This window comes from Eumetopias jubatus, unplaced genomic scaffold (assembly GCF_037043125.1).
Source record: "Eumetopias jubatus isolate StellerSeaLion01/CBP00866 unplaced genomic scaffold, mEumJub1_p1.0 scaffold_15, whole genome shotgun sequence".
NCBI lineage: Eukaryota > Metazoa > Chordata > Mammalia > Carnivora > Otariidae > Eumetopias > Eumetopias jubatus.
In genome coordinates, this window is record NW_028274821.1 from 67,958,757 (window position 1) to 67,985,513 (window position 26,757).

General features: G+C 41.9%; 1 protein-coding gene across 4 annotated transcripts in view; it reads left to right on the forward strand.

The window, feature by feature from the left end:
* The first annotated feature begins 314 nt into the window (after positions 1 to 314).
* The window catches only part of SLC44A1 (solute carrier family 44 member 1), a 196,183-nt gene continuing 169,740 nt past the window's right edge, over positions 315 to 26,757 (forward strand). For all 4 annotated transcript variants that reach the window (XM_028108788.2, XM_028108787.2, XM_088018878.1 and 1 more), the window contains exon 1: positions 315 to 553. In XM_028108788.2, the coding sequence (XP_027964589.1) occupies positions 518 to 553 (36 nt within the window). In that variant the 5' untranslated portion in view covers positions 315 to 517. The remainder of the gene's footprint in view (positions 554 to 26,757) is intronic.

The following is a 26,757-nucleotide window of genomic DNA, read 5'->3' on the forward strand; positions in this document are numbered from 1 at the left end:
GCCTCGGTGCCACAGCTAAATAGGCTCGGCACTGCGCAGGCTCCGACGCGCGCCGAAGGGCCCGGCCTCGTTTTGGCCGCCGCCGCCCGGCTGTCGGCGCGGCGCTGCACTGGGGGCGGGGAGTCTGATGGGAGACGCGCGCGGCGCTGAGGAGGCGGCGGCCCGGGAGAGGGAGCGGGAGAGGGACTGGGAGCGGGAGGCGGGAGGCGGGGGACAGGGGGAGGCGCCGCCGCCGCCGCCGCCGCCACCGCCCGCCCCCTTCCGCTGGGGAGCAGCTGCAGCAGCAGGAGCCGAGCAGGAGCCGCGCAGCCGCTGCCGCCGCCGCCGCCGGGGTATGTGGCCGGCGCCCGCCCCGAGCCGCGCCGCCTCCTGAGTACCCGCCGCCACCCGAGCCGCCGCCGCCGAGCCGTGCGGGGCCAGGCCGCGCCCTCCCCGGGCGCCCGCCGGCTCGCATGCCGAGGGGCTCCGGGGCGTAGCTGCGCGCCGGGCGCCGCCTCCGGGCTCCTCCGGCCCCGCCATGGGCTGCTGCAGCTCCGCCTCCTCCGCCGCGCAGGTGAGGGGCTCCCGCCTCCCGGCCGCCCGCCCGGATGCTTCCCCAGCGCCGCGCCGCTGGCGCCCGCTGCCTCCCGCTGCCCGAGATCCTCCCTTCAGCCCACCGTGCGCTCCGGAGACCCCCACCCCCGCTTATCCCTGGAGCCTGTCCCGCAGGTGCCCCCGCGCTGGCTCCGCGGCTGCCAACTCGCAGCCCGCTCTGCGTGGCCCCCCAGTACGCCCCCGGCTCTCGCTGTCCCCTTTCCGACTTGGCCTCTTCCCAGTCACACCTGAGCGGCCCGTCCCGCCCGCCTGCAGGTAGAAGCAACACAGGCGCCTCCTCTCTGCTCTGCCCCAGGTGGCACCCTGTTCCCTCGTCTTCTGGGCCTTGCGCCTCTCTTCCCATCTCCTTGGAGTCTCCCCTTCCCTCATCCACCGGCTGTTTTCTGTGCTCCCAGGCGGAGTACCCTCAGCGTGGGCTCTTCACCCCTTTTCCACGTTATTCCAGTTTCTGCTCCATTAGATATTCTGTCCCTTTCTATTGCCCGCCGCCCCCGACACCAGGTTCAAGTGTTTAAGCGGGTTCCGGAGCCCTTACACGGCCCACTTCCCAGATCCCACCCGCTCGCCTTGCACCCCATCCCCCCTTTGTGCCCTGACCCTGGGCACCGCGGCCTCTTCGCGCACCGAGGCCCCTGCGGGAGCGCTGACACTAGGCTGGGAAGGAGATTGGGCACCTGGTGGGTGACGGGAGCGTTACGGAAACTCCCTCTTTGTTGCCAGTGTAACAGGAGGAAGGGGAGCCGAATTTAGTTTTTCTGTGGGCACTGGCTGAATGTTGCCGCTGAGGGCTGAGATGCAGAGATTTCTCCCAGCTTCTTCCCTGCCCCCATCCAAATTTCGCTAACCTCCCCCTCCCTTGCCGATCCGAGCCCTTAACCTGGATGGAAATGTTTAGACAACTGTATAAGGATCAAATGTAATAGAACTTGACTGCTGGCCACTAATAACTGAGAGGACCTGTTTGTAAATTACCTAATTTAGTGGATTAGTGAGTGTATTTACAAATACGATAAAAAGCAATCAGGAATACTGCATCAAACGTGTTGCTGTATGAAAAATAGGCTCTGACAACGCCGGGGATGTAATCTCACAGTTTCATTAGCGTAGAATTTAACTGTGGTCTTTGATTTGTTTGTTTTGGGGGGAAGACAAGGGCTCTTGTTTTTAGAAATAAAGGCTGGTTGGTTCTTGGTGAAGAAAAATGCTAGTTTGAAAAAAAAAAAAATTTCCTCCAGAGATCGAGCATCTGCGATAATGCCAGAAGTGTTTTGCGGCTGCTAAATGACTATATATAACTCAGTTTTAAATAACCTGCATACTTACTCTGAAAATCTGAGATCTGTTCGAAAATGACTAGAATTGCAGATGAATGGAGGACATTTATGTTTTATGAAGTATCCAACCTATTTGTCCAGTTCTTTTTTTAAAGGGTGTTTGCTTACTGGTTGTTGTTGTTGTTTCCCCTACTAGGATCAGTCAGGCTAATTGGTTTAGTTAGTTAAACCTTCCTATTCAGTTGGAATAGGCAAGAAAACTATAGGTGGTGTTATGGAGGAGAGGTGGAAAGACCAGGGTTTTCATATTAACAGTTAAAGGTGTGGGATTACACAATACCTTTCAACTGGTTAGGGAGTTTTGGGGGAGGGGGGAATCTAGTTGAGTGCTGTTCATCTCACATTTACTTAGATATTATTTTCACCAAAAAGGTGTTTTCATACTGCGTTTCTTTAAAGAACTGGGTGACTTTACATCCCCTTTTGGTGGTGAAATGCCTTTAAAACAGGACATTATTGATAGTTTGTGGATGGCTTATTCAGTGTGGGAACAGTTAAAATTGGGAGGGATGGATGCTGGACCAAAACTCTGCTTTAATCACAGGTCTTGCATGTGACTAGCTCCACATCTTACTTTTCAGCATGCTGTCACATACATTTTCTTCGCTTTTTCCTCCTCTTGAAGTCACTGTTTCCTTCATGCCATGTTCTACAGACAAGATGCATGTCATGCACCCTGAGGGGTGCATTTTTTTTTTCTTCTGTAGATTCCTATAACCAATCAGCAGCTGTCACATGCCTGTAAGTTCAGCTTTAGGGACTTGTAGTGTTCAGTGGAGCATCGAGGAAGAGGTTTTGTGCCAAAGAGCTGGTCATTTTTTTTTTTTTTTTAATTTGCGATTTTGGCATCATTCTTCATTTGTGAAATGTTACCAATGCTCTTTTCAGGAGTGTCCCCAGTTTTAGAATAATATCGTATCTATATATGTTGTGTTGAAACAAAATAGGGATGCAACTTCACAGTCGCTTTGAACCTCTCTTAGATGCCTCAGTTGTATTTTCAGGTAGAATGTGTTTCTTTTCATCCCTTGTACTGGACTGTAAGCTTCTTGAGGATAGGAGCTGCTTTTGTTTTCCCCATCTTTGTATCCATTGCAGTGCCTCACTATACCTTGTACAGAATAGTTGCTTAGCAGTACTCAATAAACAGAATGTATACACACACATTTGACTATCTGGCTGGCAAGTAACATTGAATATGAGTCCAGCCCTGAGCCCCGTGCTGTTTCACTTCATGGGCTGGTTGACTAATTCCACCAAGCCATCCTCTTTGAAGCTCAAATTTGAACTGTTTAAGTTAAAATTGACCTGCCTTTCCCACATTCCTTCCTGTTTTGTCAACGGTACCATCAGTTTGCAGAATTGAGCAGGATTTTCCTTTTCTCCTGGTGTTCTGCTCAATGCCTGTATTTTAGTTGGAGCAGTGGCTGTAGCATCTTTAAAAAGCTTGTCTGCAAACTCTAATGATAACCTGCATAGCACATCAAAACAACGTGCTTCGGGGTACTCTGCAGTTCAGCTTAGCTTTTCTCAGTGGTATCGTCAGCAATTTTAAAGCTCTGGCAGGTTTTATCAATGTAAATATAGTGCATTTACTTTTTGTGGTAGGGATTCACTTTTGAAATGTAATTTATTTTTCCTCCTAGTCTCTTGCTATGTTGTAGACTCTCATAAAAGAGTTTATGGTCTTCCCAACTGTTTCATCTCTTGTAGTCTGTCCTGATATTATTTGCATTTTCTTGGCAGTGTCTGGATATCATAATTTGCCATCAAAATAATTATCCTGTTTTAGGATTTAGATCAAAGGGAAGTGTCACCTTCTATACTAACTTGTATTTCATTGCCGAAGGAGTAAATTATTGGCAAAATGATTTGTGCTGTATCAGTTATGTACATCTAAGAGTCTTAAGAATGTCTATGGAGTCAGGGCTTTTATAGAACTCTTAATTATGATGTTTATTAGTGACCACTACAAGTTATTTGCTAATATTAGTAACTGCTCAAAACAGGCCAACACATGATAGCCTTTGCCTAAAAATCTCTTTGAAGGGAACGTAAAAGTGAGATAGTCTTGAGTTTCTTTTTACAGCACTAATCTTCCCTAAGACTCTTAAAATTTATTCCCAACTCTCCATAATTCATTTATTCTGTTAAACCTGACATAATTTCTATTCTTGTAATGTTAAACTTCAAAGTTCATGTGTAAATCTTCAGATTTATGAAATGTTCTTTCCCATTGACAAACCAGTTTGAATGAAGCAGGCTTTCCAAAGATTACTTAGCAAATTGCCATAAGTCTTTGTTGTTAATGGCTAGATCATTATTTCTCACAGCAGTGCTTTGGAGGCCAGGAGATTCTGCAAGTGCTCTGAAGTTCTGTGTCCTTCGGTTCTAACCTTAGAAATTGTGAGAAGGATGGAGGACAGTCTTTCTGGTTGAACAAACCAGCCCTCGTCTGTCTGACTTTAGGAGAAGTTGTACTTGTCTACTGTCTTGTCCCATGGTCCTCAAATTGAGAGCTATAAATTTAACTGTCTTTTTGTAGCTCTTCTGTCTTGTCTAGGGAGTAATAAAAAACAGTCAAGTGGTTCAGTAATACTGGTTAACTTCTTGAGTATGTTAACTTTTCCTTAACAGATTTTAATAATACTGTAGTCTCCATCTGCTTTGTGGAATTTGAAGTCAGATGATAAAAATGGCATTTGAAGAGTGTAGTGGGTTTTCCCAACAGAAACTAAGTTGTTCCATTAAACTATGTCCAGCAAAGTAGACTTTCTGGGATAAAAAAGTCATGGCATGAAGACAGTTTATTTTTCTTCTTCTGAATACTGTGCTGTTAGTATAGAAGATCCTCAAAATATGTAAATCAAAGTTACTGTTAAAATTGGAAAATAATGTAAAAATGGTAATGCTTTTTGTATAGCTATTTTCCACAGTGATTTTCGTGTTGTAATTTCTACAGTAACTCTGAAGTTGACTCTACTTTCATTGTACAGCTGAAGAAATTGGGAGCTGGAGGTTAGGAAAGTTGGCTAAAGTCAGCTACCAAGTGGACAGATCCAAACTTTAATCCTGGTCTTCTGGATCGCAGTCCTGTGTTTCTGTGTTCACATGCATGTTTCCCAAATCTTAAATTGCAGCTCACTCTATCTTTAGAAAAAGTCCACTCAATAAAATTTTGGATTAAGGAATTTCCAATTTAAATTCATGGCACCATTTTGAACTTCATGCAGGTCCTAGCTGTGGAACAACATAGTATAATATAGCAAAACTAGTCTAGCTAGAATGTTCCCAGGCTTCACAAATGCTATCAAATACTATTTGATGTGTTCATCCTATCATTTAGAAATGTTACTGGCTTGGGAGGATAATTCTTTATAAAAAGGCATTCTCTATTATGCTCTGGTAATTGGTTAATAGCTGTGTTTCTCCATAACCCTCCACACCCTCCCTTCCCTTCCCCCCTGCCCCCCCAAGAAGAAGAAATATTTCCATGTTGTAACTTCGGCTCAGATTTTTGGGACTCTAGGGGATATTAGAGATAAGCCAGTCCTACTATCTCACCTTTCTGTTAAGCTAAACTAGAATTGAGAAGCTATGAAGTAGTCTGAGGTCGGAGAAATCTGTTAGGAGGTAGCTGGGACTAGAAACCTACTCTCTTAATCTCTTGATCTTTCCGCACTCCAGTTAATTCTTAATGTTTTAAGTCCTCTTATCTTTGCAATCTGGGCTGTACATTAGAAATACTTAGATAACTTTAAAGAACACTGATGCTTGGGTCCTACTCCCAGAGACTGATTTCATTGGTTCAAGGTCACTGCCTGGGCATCAAAATCTTTCAAAGTTCCCTTGGTGATTCTCCTCTGCCGTCAAGGTTAAAAACCACTGAGAACATAGCCTTTCTTTAGGTAACTTCATCTCCTCTTATGGTTTCAATTACAATCTGTATGCTGACAATTCCCAAACTGAATTACTGAATTGAAAGAAACTCTGTCCCGGCTTCTGATCCTAATATCCAACTGATTACTTAGCATTTCCACGAGGATATCTCATAGGCAACTCAAACTCAGCATGTCAAAAACTGAACTCAAAATTTGTACACACACTCATCTTTTCAGAATCTCTGGTTCACTGAAGGATACCAATATCCTGCTGTGGAAACTGGAAACTGAGGCATGCAGGGGCCTACCTTTCATTCCTCCATATCTCATCACCACATCTTGCTTCTTTTACCTTCTAAATTCTACTGCCCACACTCCAGTCTAAGCCTCCATCATCTCTGGCCAGAACCTTGCTTAGGGATCTCCCTGTATTATTCATGCTCCCTTCAAATTTTTCTTTCCATACTGCAGTCTCAGTGATCTTTAAAAAATCCAAAGCTGATTGTGTCCCTCTCCTGCTTGAAACCCTTTAATGGTTTTCGACTGCTTTTAAGACAAAGACCAGAATCTCTGACTTTAGCCAACAAGACTCTTTGTGGGGTGGTCTCTGTCTCTCTGGTGTCATTGTCCTCTCATGCTTGCTCTTTGTGCTCCAACCTCACAGATTCCTCAGTGGATTGTATTCCTTCTCCTTTTAGGACTTTTTCCACTTGCTATTCACTTATCTGGAAGACTTTTCTCCCTGGCCGTTGGTTGGCTACTACTCATCCCTTAAGTTTTAGCCTTAAAGTCACTTCTTTGGAAAAGCCTCCCCGATCCTTCAAGCCAGGCCACGTCTCCTCAATAAATTCTCATAGCTTTAAGAATTTTACCTTTGAGGGGCACCTGGGTGGCTCAGTCGTTAAGCATCTGCCTTCGGCTCAGGTCATGATTCCAGGTCCTGGGATCGAGCCCTGCATCGGGCTCCCTGCTCAGCGGGAAGCCTGCTTCTCCCTCTCCCACTGCTTGTATTTCCTCTCTCGCTCTCTCTGTCAAATAAATAAATAAAATCTTAAAAAAAAAAAGAATTTTACCTTTGAGTGCTTAAAGCAAAAAACAAATAATTATACAGTTGACATTGTCTAGACTGGGAGTTGGCAAAACTATAGTCCATGGGCCAGATCTGGCCGGCTACCTGTTTCTATATGGCTTGCAAGCTAAGAATGCTAAAATTGTGTGTGTGTGTGCGTGCGCATTTTTTTAATGGAAAAAAATCAACAGATTATTGCATGATACATTTATTTCATACAATTGTATAAAATTTGAGTTTCATTGTCCACATAGTTTTATTGGGACACGATCCCACTCATTTGTTTACATATTGTCCGTGGCTACTTGATTCATGCTACAATGGCAAGGTTGAGTAGTTATGACAGACTCTACAAGGGTAAATATTTACTCTGTGGCCTTTAAAGAAAATGTTTGCTGACCCCTGGTCTAGACTGAGCTGACAAAGAGTGGGACCATGTCTGTTTTGTTCATTGCTGTTATTCTCTGTGCTAAGTTGATTGCCGGTACATGATAGGTGCTCAGGAAATATTTGCATAAATTAACAAATGTCCTCTTTCCTTCCATGAACGGATGTGGATGAACTGTTACCTTAGCAATTCTGGTGATTTAAAATTCAATACAGCAATTTTTTAAAGGGATAAAGACTTTGAAAGAAGATTCTCTATAGCATCCTCAACAGCATTCTTAAGCAGCTTGTATGTTGCAGGTATACATGTCATATGTGAAGCAAGGGGACTTACAGAGGTGTAAGTTCCCGGGCCAAGGTGGATGGGAAAAGACTGGTCCACTCCAGTAATGGGCCAGTTGGATTTACAGTGCTGACGTTTTTATAGCAGGCACAAATGGGACTTTATGTAAGGTGTTATAAAGAAAAAGTGTTTGAACTGGTGAAAACTTCAGTCATTAAAGAGGCATTGTTATTTCTACTGTGGGAATTCACTCTGGAAATGGTTAAAGTTTCTGGCACAGTAATATTTCTTCCCTTTTAGTACTTTTTGTTTTCACATTTATTTGGAAAATAGCACAGCATGATGGTCCAATTTTGAATTTATGCATTGTGTCAAACTTGGTACTCTTTTTAAAAGGTGATTTTTGAAAGAGATTTGCATTTTTCAGTATTTTTTTTCCTAAGATTTTATTTATTTATTTGAGAGAGAGAGAGAGTGCACGCTTGTTCGCACGAGCCCGGGGAGCAGCAGAGGGAGATGGCTGAGCAGGGAACCCAATGCAGAGCTCGATCCCAGGACCTCGGATCATGACCTGAGCCGAAGGCAGACACTTAACCAACTAAGCCACCCAGGCACCCCTTTTCAGTAGGTTTTAATATACTCAGTGGTAGTGGGGGGGTCCTTAGTTTATTTTTTCCTGTGATATATTCCTTTAAAACAAAAAGATTTATATATTTTGGGGGGGGGAGCGGCAGAGGAGAGGGAGAGTTGTTTTTTTTTTTAAAGATTTTTTTGGGGGATGCCTGGGTGGCTCAGTCATTAGGTGTCTGCCTTTGGCTCAGGTCATGATTCCAGCCAGGGTCCTGGGATTGAGCCCCGCATGGGGCTCCCTGCTCTGCGGGAAGCCTGCTTCTCCCTCTCCCACTCCTTCTGCTTGTGTTCCCTCCCTCGCTGTCTCTTTTATTTATTTATTTGACAGAGAGCGAGTGTGCACATGAACAGGGGGCGCGGAGGGGCAGAGGAAAAGGGACAAGCAGAGTTCCTGATTGAGCAGGGAGCCCAACATGGGGCTCCATTCCAGGACCCTGAGAACATGACCTGAGCCAAAACCAAGAATCCGACACTTAACAGACTGCGCCACCCAGGTGCCTCAGTAGACTCTTCTTTGATTTCATATCAGTTGTATAATAGGATTTACTTAAAAAACTTTTGGTTGATGAATCACTGGAAATTATTTTTTGTGTGAAAATAATATTACTCTTTTTAGCTGTTCTCTACAACATCTCACAACCAAGTATTTGGACATTTATTTAGAAAGGAAACTCTTAAAAGCTATTTTTAGTCTAATTTTTAAGGTTGTTAGATATACTGAAAATTGTTAAACAGAAGTGTTTGATTTCTGGATACTTTTATATAACGAAAAATAAAGAAAACAGCAAAAAGATAGAAAAATTGGAAATAGGTGGTTACTTCAGGATGTTCAAGTAGCAGTTAAAGTATAAAAGCTTTTTTTTGTAGCATTGTGATGATGATGATCTTGTAAGATTTTTCATTATGAATCACTTAGGATAATTCCACTGTAAGAAATAAAGAAACCTTAAGGGGCGCTTGGGTGGCTCGGTCGTTGGGCATCTGCCTTCGGCTTGGGTTATGGTCCTGGGGCCCTGGGATGGAGCCCCACATCAGGCTCCCTGCTCAGCGGGAAGCCTGCTTCTCTCTCTCACACTCCCCCTGCTTGATTTCCCTCTCTCGCTATGTCTCTTATCTGTCCAATGAATAAATAAAATCTTAAAAAAAAAATAAACCTTAAATCTAAATAGCTAAAATATTAAAAAATTAATCTCACATAAATTGCAAAGTAATGTGGCTTCTAGGTTGGTTAGTTTAGTGGCTTGATGATGTCAGTGAGGACCTGACTTCTCTTTTTGCTTTAAAAAATTTTTATTTTAAGGAAGATCGTTTCTCCTCACTTCTCTGCCCTCATGATCCCAAGATGCATGTGCTCTTCCTACTTTCTTTTGCTGAGCTGACAACCTCCAATGTTTTCCCTTTAGTAGGAGTTAAGGAGGGTTGCATACTCATCCCTAAACAATTTCCAGCAGGGGGGAGACCAAGTACCCTGTCATTGGTTGGCTTAGGCTAACCAGGATTTCCTGGAGTCAAGTGGAGGGTAGAGCAACACTAGAATTCCGGCAGCAGTGCAGAGGGTGGGGATGGTGACAGGGTCGTCAGCCAGTAGTACCTGTTACATAGTTTTGCCATTTTCTTCTGCCTGTAAAGTCACACCTCTGCAGTGTTTCCTAACATTTTGCTTCTAGCTCCATTATAAGACTTCACAGCTCATAGCTGGAAGTCACACAATTATCTTTCTGTTCTCCCAGGAATATTGCTCTAGCCACTGCTGAAGCCCCTGTTTCTTTTACCCACCCCACTGCATCTTTCCCGTTCTGAGTCCAGAATAGCTTCAGGATAAAGAAGACCATTTAAAGTTGGAATAATGGTTAAGTAGCTAATTAATATTCTCACAGTCAGTGATCCTCAAGAGAATCTTGGGGGTTTGGATAACCTCTTCCCTCTGGCTCTCAATTTGGCTGGCTCTCGTCTACCTCTTCTGTATGTGTTTATCTCTATTTGGTACTCGTTTATTCTCTTTTCCCTAACATTTTCTTTTTCCTTCCTTTCGACCCCTCCCTGATGCACTTAAGGAGCCATAATACTGAGTGGAATGTACTAGGATAGAGAAGGAAAAAAAGAGAGTGCCTTTTTTCTTTCCCTTCCATTTAATTTCTTCTTTCTTTCTCTCTTTTTCTTTCTTTCTTGTGTAAAGAATAATAAACCTGAAGATTCACATCATTATTTAGGATATCTACGATATAAAGAGCCCTCATAAAAAATGCATCTCTGCAACAAATAGCCAATTTACAGAAGAGGAAATAGTAAACTAATATGTAAATGTGTTCAATCTTACTGATAATCAAATTAACTGAAAGCACAGAGACTCTTTTACACCTGCAACTTTGGTAAAAGTTAACAGAATATTAATTAATCATGTGGTTTTGACTCAAGTGTACTTTATTGATTTGCTGAATAAATTGGAATGACTCTCTTGGGACATTGATGACATATATCAAAAGCCATAAAAAGCAGTAGACATCCCTTATTTAGTACTCCAAAAGTACGGTAAATGCTATATGCAAGAATCTTTCCATTTGGTGTTATTTATAATAGCAAAAGAGTTTAATTTTAAATATAATATTTTTGGTGTAAAATTTTTTTATACTAAAAAAAAGTCTATATGTGTCTCATTTCCCATCCCCAGCTTAATGATCCTCCCTTAATGCATAAGTGGCCTTCTACCTTCCTTGTAAGAAATCCTTTCCCTACTGTTACCCCAAAGGGCCACTAGAATCCATAGAATTGAACACCGTCTTATACTGATGAGATATGGGCTGCATAGCCGGACTGCATGGGTTTGAATTTCAGTTCTGTTCTGTCACCAGCTGGGTTATTTGGACCAAATTCTTTAACATTTGGTGCCTCACTTTCCCCAGATGTAAAATGGGAGCAGTAATAAAACCTGTCTTGTATAGGCTTACAGCAAATTGCACAACCCATGAAAATATCTCCAGCATTATCATATTAATGGAAACTAAATCTGTCAGATGTCTTTGTATCCATTAATGCTGCCCTGGAAAAAATCCTGTTTGGGTTTTGGAAAAGGGACCCTGACTTCTAAAAATTTTAAATTGTGTCCAGAAGATGAGTGCTCAGGGTGAAATAAGCAGCAGTAATGAGAGGCTAAACTGGGTGCTTAGGAGTTCAGGGAATGGGGAAACCAAGAAAGGATGGACTAGTTGGTGAGGGGGCTACCTGAAAATGACTGTTCATCTGGCCCTAAAGGATGGGGCTTTGAGTGGGAGGAAAGACAAGATTTCAGTGGAAAACAGAAGGGGCACTCCAATGAAAGGAACAGCTTGAACAGAGGCAAGGAAACCTTCAACTCACTGCAAAGGAGACCTGGCCAGAGTAGAGAGAAGAGATGTTCTGTGTAGGGAAGGCATTAACATTTGAAGGGAAGGAAATAGGCAGCCATGGAGGGATTTTCAGAGTGATTTAAGGAAGATGAATATGACAGCCTTGCTGTGCTCGAAGTGGGAGAAAGGGAAACAGATGCCACCCAGGATGCTGTTCACTATCTTGGACCAAACAGTGTTTCCCAAATGGGAAACAGAGAAGAGATATTATGGAATTGAAATAGGACAGACTTTCCTGATTTATCTGGGTCTGTGGGACGAAGGAGTGGGATGAAGCCAGTTTAGAATGCCATACAATAGAGGAAGGGTATTGTGATAGGCATTGCGAGGGGAGATGGGGGACTAGCATGTGGGGAAGGGAAGATGGCTTTAATTTTGTGTGCACTGAGTTTTGAGGCGCTACTGATACCTCCATGTAGCTAGCAGTTTCCCATAGGCAATAGAAGACCTAGAACTGGATTTCAGATAATGCTTTAAGTCATGTGCGTAGAGGAGATGCTTTCAGGTTGGGTGATCTCTCAGGGGAAGGAAAGGGCATGAAATACGAGAGCAGACAACTAGGGAATGAGTGATGACTGGTTATGAACTGGGGGTTTCTCTGTGCTCGTTCCCTGTGTGCTCTCCTATAATAAATTTCATTTTTTTCTTACAACTCTGGGAGGGGTGCCACTGTTAGCCCCATTTTACAGATTAGGAAGCTGAGGCTGAGAAAGCTTAGGCAGTTTGCCCAGGTTCCCCCAAGTAGTGTACAGCCTGGAGTAGTTCAAAGCACGTACATTTCCTACTGCACTACATTCCTCTCTCTCTGCTGTACTGAGGACTACTACATTTGGATAGTATATTAAACATACCTCAGACACCACTTACCCGTCACTTAAATTCAGAGATTGTGTATACTGCTTGCTCTCACTTTAAAGTGTGTGTGTGTGTGTGTGTGTGTGTGTGTGTGTGTGTGTGTGTAGGCGAGGGTGTTGGTTTTATTTATTTTTTAACATTTATGTATTTGGCTAAGATCAAGTGTAGTATCTGTTCTTATCAGTTTAACATTTATTTATTTTAGAGAGAGATTGAGCGGGGTGGGGGGGATGGGCAGAAGGAGAGGGAGAGGATCTCCAGCAGACTCCCTGCTGAGCATGGAGCCCAAGGCTGGCTTGGTCTCACAACCCTCAGATCATGACCTGAGTCAAAATCAAGAGTCTGATGCTTAACCAACAGAGCCACCCAGGTGCCCCAAGGGTGTTGGTTTTAAATCAATGCACCCCAAACTAGATGACAGTTTGGAGCAGAGTGTGGTCTGCGTAAGTGGTGGTTATAAACCTTGGACTCTAGGGACCCTTGACTGCTCTGCATTCCCTCCTGGGCCCTTGTACAGATTGTTCTAAAACCTCGAGTCTGAATAAGTCTATCATGGCAGTAGGTTTACCAAATGTGACTATAATTGTATCCTTTCCCCCGTAACTCAGATTCTTGAGAATATCATTTTAAGTGAGGAATAGATATTTATTTAGTCAGTCTTTGGAGATCTGTGGCCTCTAAAAGGGTTAGTGTAATTGACTCTGGTGGTATTTAATAGTGAGTATGAACAAGGCTCTGGAGAACAGTAAGAAAGGAAAGGGTGAAGAAAACAGCCACAGTGAAGTTGACTTTGTAGCACAAATGATTAGCATGCACATTAGGATCAAATTACAAAAGCAGAAATTTTCACCACCAGGGCAAAAGCTGGATTTTTTTTTAAACTAAATTGTGCTTAAAACTCAGCATATTTAAGAGAATTTTATTCCTTGCTAGGCTCTGAAGTTTTTTTTAATCTGTTTTGCATGTGATTTTGTATTTTCATGACAAGTCCAAAAACGTCAAGTGTTGGAAGACAATTCTAAAGATCTCAAGTTTTAGGTCTAGCATATTAAATACATTCTGAAACTAACCGTCCTTCTACGTCAAGAAAAACATTTTGGAATAGACGTGGTGGTTGAAGTAGATTTCAGTTATGAAAGTTTAGAAATAATACTTTAATACTTCATTTTAAAATTGAATGCAATTCTCTTTTTAAATAGGTAGTGATAATACAGTTTAATCTAGAAACTTGCCAAGAGCAAGTAGAAAGGCACGTTTCTCTTGTAGTAACAAGCAAACAGAGCAGGGAGCCTCCTGGGCAGGAGGAACACTTTCTTCTGACCTGCTACTTACCAGGCTCTGTGATCCATGGGTGCTGTTCCACAGTAAGGATACAAATGTTACTTATTTAAGAATGCCTTAAGAGTTTCTCCAAAGGCTGTGCTCCCCAAACACCAGGGCTACTAGGTGGTCTTCCAAGAAAAGGGCTCTCAGGTCATAAAAGTTTGGGAAATTCTTGCTCATTCCATACCATGTCCCCAACATCTCCCTTACCTCTTTTGTTTGAGTCACAGTGCATATCAGCCTATTAAAGGTTTATTGGCCCACACTCCCCTTCCCCAACCCCAGGAAACCAATTTAACTTTGCATAACTGACCTTTTGAATTTATTTGTCCTTAAACTTTCTCATTACATCTATTTTTAAATATATTTTACTTATTTTTAAGTAAACTACCTCCAACGGAGCTCGAACTCAACAACCCTGAGATCAAAAGTTGCAAGCTCTATCCATTTAATCAGGCAGGTGGCCCTTTTCATTACATCTTGAGGAACTGTTGTGCAGAACACACTTTGAGAAATGGTTCTTGAAGTATTCCTTCTCAATTCCCTTAAGTGACAACAAAGGAGAGTGTGGTAGTAACAAGAATGTTCTTGGATCAGATGACCCTTAGGTAGAAAGCTCTCAGCAGATCTGAAACAGAGTTCGAACACATCACAAGCTTCATGTTGTTTAAAATATTAGCAAAACAATGTAAATAAATTTCAAGTCACTTCTTGAGTATACTATAATCTAAAAGCCTTCATGTGAATGGTTTCTCAGATTTGTGGTTTGAGATCTCCCAAGAAGTTAGGGAAGAGTTAATAGTTTACAGAAGGACCCTACCAGTTTGTAATTTGGGAATCTGGCTAGACTGCTGTGCGGCCAACTGGGCCAACTGCAAGAGAAGGAACCAGCCACTTGGGTTTGGGGGTTTTCTTTCCTCTGGGCCTGCTGCCTACCACTCCAAAGGGCCATCCAGAGGTAGACCTAGTGATCCAATGTTGTCTTTTACTGGAGAAAGAATTGAGAATGGAGATGTAGTTATAGGGGCTAAGCAGATAATAGATCCGCAGTAGATGCTTACTGAATAAATGTGATGGCGGGATGGGGTATTCAGGGACTAACAGTTTAGAATGCTAAAGATACTTGTCAAAGTTACTATTAAAACAAATATAACCTGTGGTGGAAGGAAATGGGAATGAACCTGAAAATTATATAAGGCCATTATTCGAAATGTTTGTTAATTCTAGTGATCATGAACCTGACCTTGTTAGCATGTGTCCCTTCATTATAATGAACTTTTAGTGAAGACACTAATACTAGTCGGTCAGGGGGGAAAAAAAGGGCACATCATAAAGTAGAGACCTCTGGGCTGGTCCATGCCTAAGTATGCTATGTAATCAGCACTGGTTGATAGATTTATGAGAATGAAGGCTTCTCTTCCCTTCTGCCTTTGCCTCCCTGGTCCCCTCCCTTTTTTTTTTTTTTTTTTTTTTTTAAATTGGCTCCCATTGCAGAATACATGAAGGAAGCTCTTCTGGCCCATCTTCACAATGCCTGTCTGGTAGCAGAGTGGGTAGAGCTATAGATCCTGTGTATTTTGTTCAAAGTGTGACTGGAAGGACAAAAAGCACAGCAAAGATGACCACCCTTGCCCGTGACCGTGGTGCAGGAGTGAGAAGCTCTGAGGCCAGTAGGAAGGCACTGAAAAGAAAAAAGGAAAAGCATCAAGAATGTTGGTAAAATAAAGAGAACATTCCAGGCAGGTCACATGCTTTGGTTCAGTTCAATGTTTACTGGCAAGTGTGCTGGTCAGGCTGCTAAGGACTGGCTTTAACCAATAAAGAGACTTTCCCTCTGTAAGTATACAGCCTACAGAGGAGGGTAGGGGCTCCCACAGTGCTGGAGTGCACCTGCACCTCTATTTCTTAGCTAGCCACAAGTTACTCTCGTTTACAGTGTGTAAAGTGCTGACAATTTCTTGGTAGATTCTAACTAATTTTTAAAAATAAGAGCTAGCAGTTGGTTGAGCAGCTGACTCCTGATTTCATCTCAAGTCATGATCTCGGGGTCCTGGAATCGAGCCCTGGGTCAGGCTCCTAGCTCAGCAGGAGTCTGCTTGAGAATTCTCTCTCCCTTCCCCTCTGCCCTTCCCTCTGCCCTTCCCCCTGCTTGCTCGCTCTCTCAAATAAATAAAATAAATCTTAAAAAAAAATACAAATAAGAGCTAGAAATGGACATTACTTTTGTAGTATGATCTGTGTCAGTTCTTAACTGGTAAGGGTGGAGTTCAGTAAACTTTGGGGTAAATTTATTGTGTCTGTAGGTGTGATAGTATTTTATTGCACAAAGTGAAGGGAAAAATAGTGTCCTTTACTAGAAAATAAAGCTTCCCTGAAGCCTATAGACTGGTCACATGGACTCTCGAGGTAGTCCCATAGAAAAGATGGTACCTATAATATGTTTAATATATTTTTTAAAGTTTTTATTTAAGTAATCTCTGTCCCCAATGTGGGGCTCAAACTCACGACCCTGAGATCAAGAGTCACATGCTCTTCCACCCAGGTGCCCCATATGTTTAATATTTTTATTCCTGCATTGAAATGACTAACATTTAAGCTAAGGTGTGGTTTTTGTTCTTTGATATTGCAAGGTTTTAGTAACTTTATTAAAAGTAGAACAAATCAAAGGTATTCTGTTGTTCACTAATCTCTGGTGGCTTCTTTTTTGCTGCTCATCCGCATCTGTTGACTAAATCCCAGATCTCTGTCCTTTCACCCTGCCAGGAAGCCCAGGTACTCTTGTCTCATACCAGAGGTGTGGTCCCAGAGTCTCATACCTACCTGGGTACTGTGACCTGTTTAATGTCCCACAGCCACTGAACCACAGGGCCCAGAGTGGCTTCTTCAGTTGTCTCTTATCACTACATAAGACCAGCTTCTTGATTCTCGTCCAGCTTTCTCCCACTCAGATGGGCATTTTCTCTTCTACTCTCTAAGTATTTACACTTCATCTGCTTCCAAAAATATTTTATGTGATTCATAACCAAATGTAAATATATTTAAGACTTTCGAAATGGGGGGGCCTGGGTGGCTCAGAGTGGCTACCTTCAGCTCTGGTCGCGGTCCTGAGGTCCTGGGATTTAGCCCTGAGGTGGGCTCCCTGCTCAGCAGGAAGCCTGCTTCTCCACCCGCCCCTCCCCTACTCGTACTTTCTCTCCTCTCTCTCTCTCTCTCTCTCTCTCTCTCTCTCTCTCTCTCTCTCTCTCTCTTTTGCGCGCGCATGTGCGCGCCCTTTCACAAATAAATCTTAAAAAAAAAACTTTTTTTTTTTTAAAGATTTTATTTATTTATTTGAGAGAGACTGAGAGATAGAGAGCACGAGAGGGAAGAGGGTCAGAGGGAGAAGCAGACTCCCTGCTGAGCAGGGAGCCCGATGTGGGACTCGATCCCGGGACTCCAGGATCATGACCTGAGCCGAAGGCAGTCGCTTAACCAACTGAGCCACCCAGGCACCCAAAAAAAAAAAAAACTTTTGAAATGAAAAGTCAAAAGCTAAAAGGAGAAGGTGGTATAGAAGGAAGAGACACACATGCCCTAAGTGCCTAAGCTTATTCACCTACCAGAGTTCCTAGCCCTTCTTTACAATAGTACTAATTCAAAGGAGATTACTACATGAAATCCTTTTACAGAATCCCACAACTGGCAGGGCCTTGAGGTCTGTAGCCCAACCCACCAAGGTATCATATCCACTAAGTGGACTTTGTTTAGGCTCTGCTTAAATACCTCCATCAGCAGAGAGCTCACTGCTTCCTGAGATAGTTAATTCTGCTTTCAGGCAGTTAGTAGAAATGTCTTCATTTTTGCACAGCTGAGCTCTTGTGTCCATGTAACTTTACTATTGGTTCTGATTCTGCACCCTTTAGCCGGGTAGAATAACTGAACTGAAGATAGAAATCAGCCTTTAATGTGTGCCAAGTTTGTGTGTATTTTAAACTTAAAAACCCTTAATTTATACAACCATTTCTACATGTCATGATTCCAGATCCTGTACTATTCTGGGCTCCCCCTTTTTTCCCCTCCTATGCTTTGACTTTTAAAATTTATTTTTTTATTCCTATCAAAGCTATACATGCATATATTTTTAGAGAGTCAAACATTTCTAGCAGGATTTTTTTTTTTTAAGTCTCTCCCATTTCTGTTGCCCTGAGGCCATCACTTTCAAATCTTTGAACTAAATCTTTTGCTTTTGCCTCTGTATCTCTAACATGCGTGTATTGCTGCCTCCTGGTTCTTCAGTTTCTGGCATTAATTTTGGCCTCCTGTTATGGACGATGAAGATTGAGCTCTCTTGCAACACCATTCTTTGCCCCATCCCATGGGCACACCCTGTTATCCTCCTGCTGTAGACATATCATAATTTTGTTTGGATCAGTGTTCAGTCTTTACATTATGACTATGTAAGTGTTCTTCACAGCTGAGTCATGTAATATTTCCTCAATCTTACATAATCTTTTGTTGCTCTTGGAGATAATTGTCTTGTTTTGCTGTTTACCTAGTTTTCTATGCACTTAATGAATAATTTACCTCTAAATTCTTGCCTAGTTGTGTGAATTTCTTTGAGTCAGCTCAGATACCTTAGATACTCATTTCAATTTCAATTTCCCGACTCGATCTCTTCCATAGCTCCAGTCCAGGCTGGCCGGTTTTCAGGCCTACTGTAAAGCTCTTGATTTGAGATTTCCCTTCACATCATACCAGGGATCTTGATCTTTATCTGGATCCCATGGACTTTTTAAAAATTTACTTAATATTTTTAAAATGTCTATGTGGCTTTATTTTATGAAATAAAATACCTTTCTGTGTAAGGAAAATGAAGGAAAGGAGGGAAGAAGGTGAACTAGAATTGGAGGAAGAAAACTTTTTTTTTGCCTTTAAACTGCAAGATCTGGGAAGAGTTCAGAACATCTTTCTGCTTGAAATGAGACCAGTGAATCTGATCAACATGGTGGATTCAATATGCACTTATTTCTGCTCCTTCTCCAAACTCCTTGGGGTGGCATAAATGTAGATCCTGATCACCTAGAATCTAAGGCCCAGGGATCCCTGAGGGCATGGGTGAGAAAAGAGGCTGAAAACAACAGAATTGGTTGACAGTGTGTGTTAGGAGTAGGTAGACCCTTGGATCACTTCCCCAGCGAAGCAACTAGATCTACACACTGCCCTACAATTTTCTATTTTTACATCTTACATTAAGGTCTGTGATCCATTTTGAGTTGAGTTTATAGAGGGTTTGAGGTATAAGTTGGGTTTTTTGTTTGTTTGCATTTTTGCATATGGGTGTCTAATTATTCCAGTACAATTTGTTGAAAATGCTATACATTTTCCCACTGAATTGCATTTGTACCTTTTTCACTTGATCTTAGCCAAAAGGCCGAGAAGCGATTAGATACCAACCATATACGTGTGGGTCCATTTCCAAACTTTCTATTCTGTTTCATTCATCTGTTTTATGCTAGCTTTATGCTGTATATTGAAATCAAGTAGTGTGATTCCTTTAACCTTTTCCTTCTTTTTAAAGAACTATTTTGGCTGTTACGGTTCTTTTGTCTTTCCTTATACATTTTAGAATTAGCTTGTCAATACCTACCAAAAAAATTCCTGCTGGGGTTTTGATTTGGTTTGCGTTAAAACTGTAGATCAGTTAAAAAAGAATTGGCAAATACTGAGTTTTCCTATCTGTGATGGTGGTGTAGTTCTCCGTGTATTTAAGCCTTTAGTTTCTTACATCATTGTTAACTGTTCTGGTCTTTTCTGTCTTGGTTTATTCCCTTGATTTGGTAAAATATCTGCTTTGGTAGTTTACTGAGAAAGGATACTTGAAGTAATTTTTTTTTTTTTTTTTTGATACCTTGCATGCTTTTATTCTTACCTCTTACCTATTTTAGATTTCACTGGATGTAAAATTCTGGATTGGAAATTACCGTCCCTTAGCATTTAAAATGTGTTGTTCTTTTGTTGTCTTTGTTTCTAGGGTGGCTGTTGACTCTGTTGCCATTCTGATTCTTGATTTTTTGGTATTCAACTTGTTTTATCCTCTCTGGAATCTTTGAGGATCTTCCTTGTAACCCGTGTTCTGACATTTTTCAGTGATATGTCTTTTGAGGATCTGTTTTCATTATGACCGCTGTGGAGTCTTTCAATCTGGGAATTTGTGTTTTGCAGTTGGGAAAAATTTTCCTGAATTTTCTTTGATTTTTTTCCCATCTGTTTCCCCTGTTCCTTAATTTTCTTCTTTCATTTCTGAACTCCTGTTTTCTCCACATTCTGGTAGATTTCCTCAATTTCTCTTTCGGTATTTCTATTGCATTTTTATTTCTGCTGTGAGTTCTCAATTTCCTAGGGTATTTTATTTTGTTCTCTTCAACATTCTTTTTCATTTTTGCATCTTCTATTCTTATCTCTCTGGGCATATGTGTGCACATTTGTTTTAAATTCAGTTCTCTATCTACATCATCTGTTTCTTCCAACTTTGTTCTGTTTGTCTCTGCATTCGTGTTAAAACTTTCCTTAAATGCCTAGTAATCTTAGCTATCTGCTCATTATTTAAGTACCAGGCTCTAAAATGTTGTTTGAAAATATTCTATTCATTTGGGAATGGTTGACTGGGCTTCACTGGAAGGTGGTCTGGCTGGCCTTTTTCCTTGGGAAGTGCCCAGTGTCAGTATCTTTTGGACTGGTCAGATTTTTCCAAAGAAGTTTGCTCCTCTCTCATGGAGGGCATTACTAGCCTGTTTGCCAGAGTTCTGGGACACAGGGGGAAAGAAAGTTGGGTGGGAGTTGGTCTCAATATTTAATACGTAAACTTCCACTTAAATTTTTTTGTTTCCCATGGGGTACCCCTGGCAACAACCCTTCTGGGCAGACAAGGGGCAGTTAGTTGCTCAGTTGCACAAAGGGTGTAACTGCTTTTGAGCCTTCTTGCACTAAATTCTCCCATTTAAGCCCACTGTCACCTCCAGTTCCAGAGATATCTTATACCACTAATTCCTGAGGTTTGGGGGATTTTTTTGTGCCATAAGTCAGTATGCTTCCTGGCTTTTCCACTGTTGACTCAGAATAGCTTTTTGGAGTCTTCTAGGTCAGTTATCTCTCTCCTACTCACTTCCAAGCTCCAAATATTTTAAATCCCTTTACTGTCATTTTAATGGCATTTTGGAAGGGAGCAGAGTTAAATGCATGTATTCAGTAAGTCAGCATTTACTGGCAGTACTATTTAAGTCTCTTTCATCTTTATGAGTTCTGGTTTAACAGTTTCATTAAAGTGTGGTGCACAGAAAGGAGCTCACTAAACTAGACTAAGTCATTCCTTCTGGATTCTTCATGTTGCCCAAGGTGGAATGAGCTTTTCCAATAACTTCACTTATGTTAGCTTGCAGTCTACCAAAAGCCCTAAGACATCTTTTTTTCCTGTCCTGATGTTTCTATAATGTTGGATTTTTAAAACATGAGGACAAAACTTGAATTTCCCTAGGAAATTTAAAGCTATTGGTTTTTGCCCAGTTTTGTAGACTTTCTTGAACTTTTGGAATTCTGACTTTATTATCCAGTATATTTGTTATTCCTTTCTTTTTATTTTTTATTATTTTTATTTTATTAAGTTTTTATTCCTGATGATTGGGTCAGCAAACCAATTATGTCTTCATATTCATTTGAGAAAGGGCTTGTTAATTGTGGGGTTCACTGGCCTCTTTCCTTTGGAAAACACTTGTGTCATTATCTTTTAGCCTTGATATTATTTATTGTTTAATTATTATTAAAAATATTTTTCATTTCTTTTCAACACCTCTCTTTAGTTGGTCAGCTCTTTTCCCAAGACCATTTGAGCAGTTCTGGGGTGCCTGGGTGGCTCAGTGAATTAAGTGTCCAACTTTTGATCTCAGCTCAGGTCTTGACCTCAGGGTCGTGAGTTCAAGCCCCATGTTGGGCTCCATGATGGGCATGGAGCCTACTTAAAACACACACACACACACACAACCATTTGAGCAGTTCCAAATATATTTGACACTTATTTGAGTCCATCTCTTATCTTCAGAGATAGATAAGATCAACACATTTTAGTAAAATTCAGCTGTATCATGTTTCCCAATCTCTGTTCTCCTAATGTCAAACAAGGACATGACATTAACCAGGAATGGCTTGTTCAGGTATATGTGCTGGCTCTAACTATATACCTCTTCTTGAGAGCCCCCAAACCCTCTTTTGTTAATCTGCGCTAGAATTTTACTGAGTTGAAGTTATGTTCAATCACAAAGTTTGTGACATTCACTTTATTCTCCTTTCTAAAAGTGGGGATGCTAACATGTTTCCCCCTGGTTCTCTGCCATTGTGGAGGGCATGTACTTGTCTGGATGACCAGGGTGTGAACTCTCCCCTGGGAGATAAGGCAGTGTGTTATCTCCCTGTGTTCAAGGCATACTGCATTGGTCTGATATAGAAGACACTCCGTAAATGTTTGAGTGAGTGTGTTTGAAACAGCTTAGGGTTCTTTCTGGACTTCCTCACCTATTCACCTGTTGGGCTTCAGTGTTTCCAGCTCCATGTTGAGTCTCACCCTACTAAATTTTGCTGATACTTCTAAGGGTATACTTTCTCACTTGTGTTTAAAGTGTCAAGATCTGGGGCGCCTGGGTGGCTCAGTCGGTTAAGCGACTGCCTTCGGCTCAGGTCATGATCCTGGAGTCCCGGGATCGAGTCCCACATCGGGCTCCCTGCTCAGCAGGGAGTCTGCTTCTCCCTCTAACTCTCTTCCCTCTCGTGCTCTCTATCTCTCATTCTCTCAAATAAATAAATAAAATCTTAAAAAAAAAAGGGGGGGGCGCCTGGGTGGCTCAGATGGTTAAGCATCTGCCTTCGGCTCAGGTCATGATCCCAGGACTCTGGGATCGAGTCCCGCATCGGGCTCCCTGCTCCTTGGGAGCCTGCTTCTCCCTCTGCTTCTCTCTCTCCCTCTCCCCCTCTGTCTCTCATGAATAAATAAATAAAATCTTTAAAAAAAAAATAGTGTCAAGATTTGTCAAAAAAAAAAAAAAAGTCTTTTTTCAGAGTACCTGTTGGTGTTGCAAGCATTATGCTGGCTTTTGGGTCTATAGTAAAGAAAAAGACAGCCCCTTCTCTCATGGAGCTCACTACCTGGTGGGGAAGAAAGCATTGAAGTGCCAACGGTGAAGTTTGTGCACGGCCCATCCTGTGCACGTGTTATCTTGACATTGGAGGTCATATTTGGGATACTTCCTTACCCCCGCCACATTCTCTCCTTAGACTGCCTCTAGTCTTTCTTTATGTATCTTGTCTGGCATGTGCTAACTTCGCTGCCACCACCCTAGTCTGAGCCTACATTGTCTTGTGCTGAGGGGCCTGCACTCCTTTCTCCACACAGCAGTCTGCGTGATTGAAAAGCAAACTCAGATCCCATCTGCCCTGTGCCTAGAACCCTGCAGTACCTTCCATCACACTGAAGTGTGTATCTAGACTTCCTTTCTGCCTCGATCTGGCTCTGCCTACCTCTTCAGCTCCCCTCCTACGGGTTTCCGTTCATTATGTTCTGGCCGGATTCACTGTTTTCAGACATGCTGAGATCCTTCCGTGTCAGAGCCTTGCTTTTCTTCTCTCATCCAGACGGTACCCTCAGATTTGTCAGCCTTGCTCCCCCTCGGTTCTGAGATGACCCTTCTACCCCAACCCTGTCATGGGCTATTTCTTACTTGATTGTATGTTTCTTTAAGCTGATCATCACCTGAAATTATTTATATATTATTTACTGGCTTTCTCCCTCCATAAGCTCTGCAAGCACTGGGATTTGTCTGGTTGGTTGAACGCTGTATCCCTCAGTGTGGCACCAGGCTGTGGCAATTCGGAGGTGGTCAGTCAGTGTTGGATGAATGAGGCATTATAGTATCAGTTTACATCATGCCTTCTACCTCTCTCTGATTAGTTCAAGGCCCTTTTGATGAGATAGGCCAGTCTGTGAGCAAAGTCATTCTTCCAGACTTAATAAGGTTCCTGCTGGTAGAGTTGTGTCTTAAACTGTAAAATACTAAATTCTGTTCTTTGATGCCATTTGTGTAACTAGTTAATTTTCCACGTGCTTCCTAGTCCTGTCGGAATAATAGATAAAAAGACCAACTGTGGCTCTAACTCCTTGGGTTTCATATTTCCTAAAAACATTTCTCAGATTTCTGCTGGTAGGCTTTTTGTATCATGCATTTTTTTTTTTTTTAAGTAAACTCTCTGCCTAGTGTGGGTCTCAAACTCATGACCCTGGGATCAAGAGTCATATGCTCTACTGACCGAGCCAGCCAGGTTGCCCCAGTATCCTGTAATCTTGACAAGCTTTCTCTTACCTCTTGGATTCTTCCTGTTGAAACTTGTTAGACTTGTTAATTTTCTGTGTAGCATGGGATGCTGGTTTTCTAGAAGATTCTGCAAATCCTTTGTCTTATATTTATCTCATAGCTTCTCTGGTACAGATTTTTCATTCCTCCCTTCCTCTACGTTCCTGTTCAATGGTATCTTTTTTTTTTTTTTTTAATCACCACCCTACTTCTAACTGGTCATGGGAAGGGCTTTGTGAAGCAAAAGGGATGGAATTTGGTCTTGAGGATGAGTAATAGCTTCAGTGGGACATAGGTAAAGGAACTCCAGCCTGTAGGAATGGCACAAGCAGAAGCACAGAAGGGCATAATGCACAGTGTGTTTGGCAGAAGTGGTCTGGGATGACTGGACTATGTGTTTATCAGTAGTATGGGGTCTGGCTGAAAGGTAGATTGTGACCTTAAATGGAAGGTTCAGGATTATGGAGATTCTGTACTCTCTCTCATAATATTTTTATATTCTTAGTGTGGGAATTATTTTCTTCTTTTTATATATTAGTTGAAGGTGAGGATTTCTTAATTTTTTTTTTCCTGTCTTCAACAGCACCCTACCTAGTAGCTTGCACATAATAGGTGTTCAATGTTGAGTTGAATTGAATTCTGATAAGATTTAATCTCCCCAAGATCTAGAAGGCCAGACTTTTTCTATTTGAGAGAGGGAGAATGAACAGTGGAGGGGGCAGAGGGAGAGGGAGAAGCAGACTCTCTGCTCAGCAGGGAGCCTGATGCGGGGCTCAATCCCAGGACCCTGGGATCATGACCTGAGCAGGAGGCAGACGCTTAACCGACTGAGCCACCTAGGCGCCCCAAGTCCCCCTTCTTGATAGGACAGTTAATATTTTCATAATCTCCAGTGCAGTGCTGTACAGGGGCATCTTCACGTACCCCCTTCCAATCAGGGGATTACTTCTGTTTCCCTCTGAGAAGAAAATCTGGAGCCACTATGAATTATCCTGTGTTAGGTATAATGGTCCTGTTTATAGATGAGAAAACCAGTTGATAGAGGTCAGAGGTCTAAGATTATTTAGCAAACGAATGGCCTAGAATTAGAACGCAAGTCTTAGGTTATTTTTTCTCCTCTGTGTTTTAGGTGTCCCAAATCCCACTTAAGGTTGATGAGTGGCCTAGTGGCCAATTGAAAAAAAAAATGCAGTTTCTGTAGCAGTGGCTGGTCCACATGCTGAAAGTGAGCCTTCCCCATCTGCAGAGGGTTATAGGCAAATTCAGAGCCTCTGGCCTTTCTTGTGACCTGTGCATGAAAATGGGTAAGAGAAAGAAAAGGGGCACCTGGGTGGTGCAGTTGGTTAAGCATCCGACTTTGGATTTTGGCTCAGGTCATGATCTCAGAGTTGTGAAATCAAGACCCGCATGGGGCTCCACGCTCTTTTCCTCTCCTGCTTCTCCCGCTGCTCATGTGCTTGCATGCACGCGTGCTCTCTCTCTCTAGTACATACACACACATACATACGTAAATAAAATCGTTAAAAAAAGAAAAATATTTTATATACCACATTACATATTAAAATAATTCCATTCAGCATGTTTAATTTTGTAATTTTCCTGTATTTTCACTAGTGACATTATAATTCTCAAAAGGGCTTTCTTCATTTGGTGTAAACTGGAACTGATACTGATAACTTTGATTAGAGTAAGAGTCAACCAAAGTTTATTTCTAAGACATAAAATGTTGATGAATTAGAGGTGGAGGTTTTATTCCTTATTGTCAGCATAGTCAATATGGACTATGGAGGTGAGTGGACTACATTTTGCTTTTTTTTTTTTTTTTAAAGATTTTTATTTATTTATTTATTTATTTGACAGAGAGAGACACAGCGAGAGCAGGAACACAAGCAGGGGGAGTGGGAGAGGGAGAAGCAGGCTTCCCGCGGAGCAGGGAGCCCGATGTGGGGCTTGATCCCAGGACCCTGGGATCATGACCTGAGCTGAAGGCAGACGCTTAACAACTGAGCCACCCAGGCGCCCGACTACATTTTGCTTTTATTAATACTTGTCAACTAGGTTTTTCTGAAAAAAAAAATTTTTTTTTTGGTTCTGATTGAACAGGTACCCATTGATTTGAAAAATCCGTATGTAAACTCAGGATGCTAGGCTCTTATATCATTTCATGGTGGATGATGTGTGTAAAATTTCAACTGAGTAAATTTCATTCAAGCAATGGGAGTCTTGAAGATGTGAGTCCATTGCAAAAAAGTATTATGTTCTGTGTTTATTGTCTGATTCTTAACCTGCAGTCCCAGAGCAGTAATAATTCAAACCATTGTACCTACAATATCGTAGTTCATTAACTAATTTGCCATTACTCTAAAATTATGGTTTTTGTTTTTCCCTCAACAGAATGTGCCTAATTTTTTTTGTTCTTAGTAATATTAATAATAAACTACTTTTCCTGGCTCTGAGGGTCTTTAGAATCTGATAGCGTTTTTTAGTTGTAAGGAACCCTCAACCCTTCTGTGTTTTATCCACACCCACAGCCACATGTGAATGAATATGGTAGTTTTCTAAGTTATTACTTCTCTATGCATTCAGATATGTTTCATAGTGCTGAAAGATAGGGTAGGGAAGGAACACGGATTTTGAGGTTAGAGATA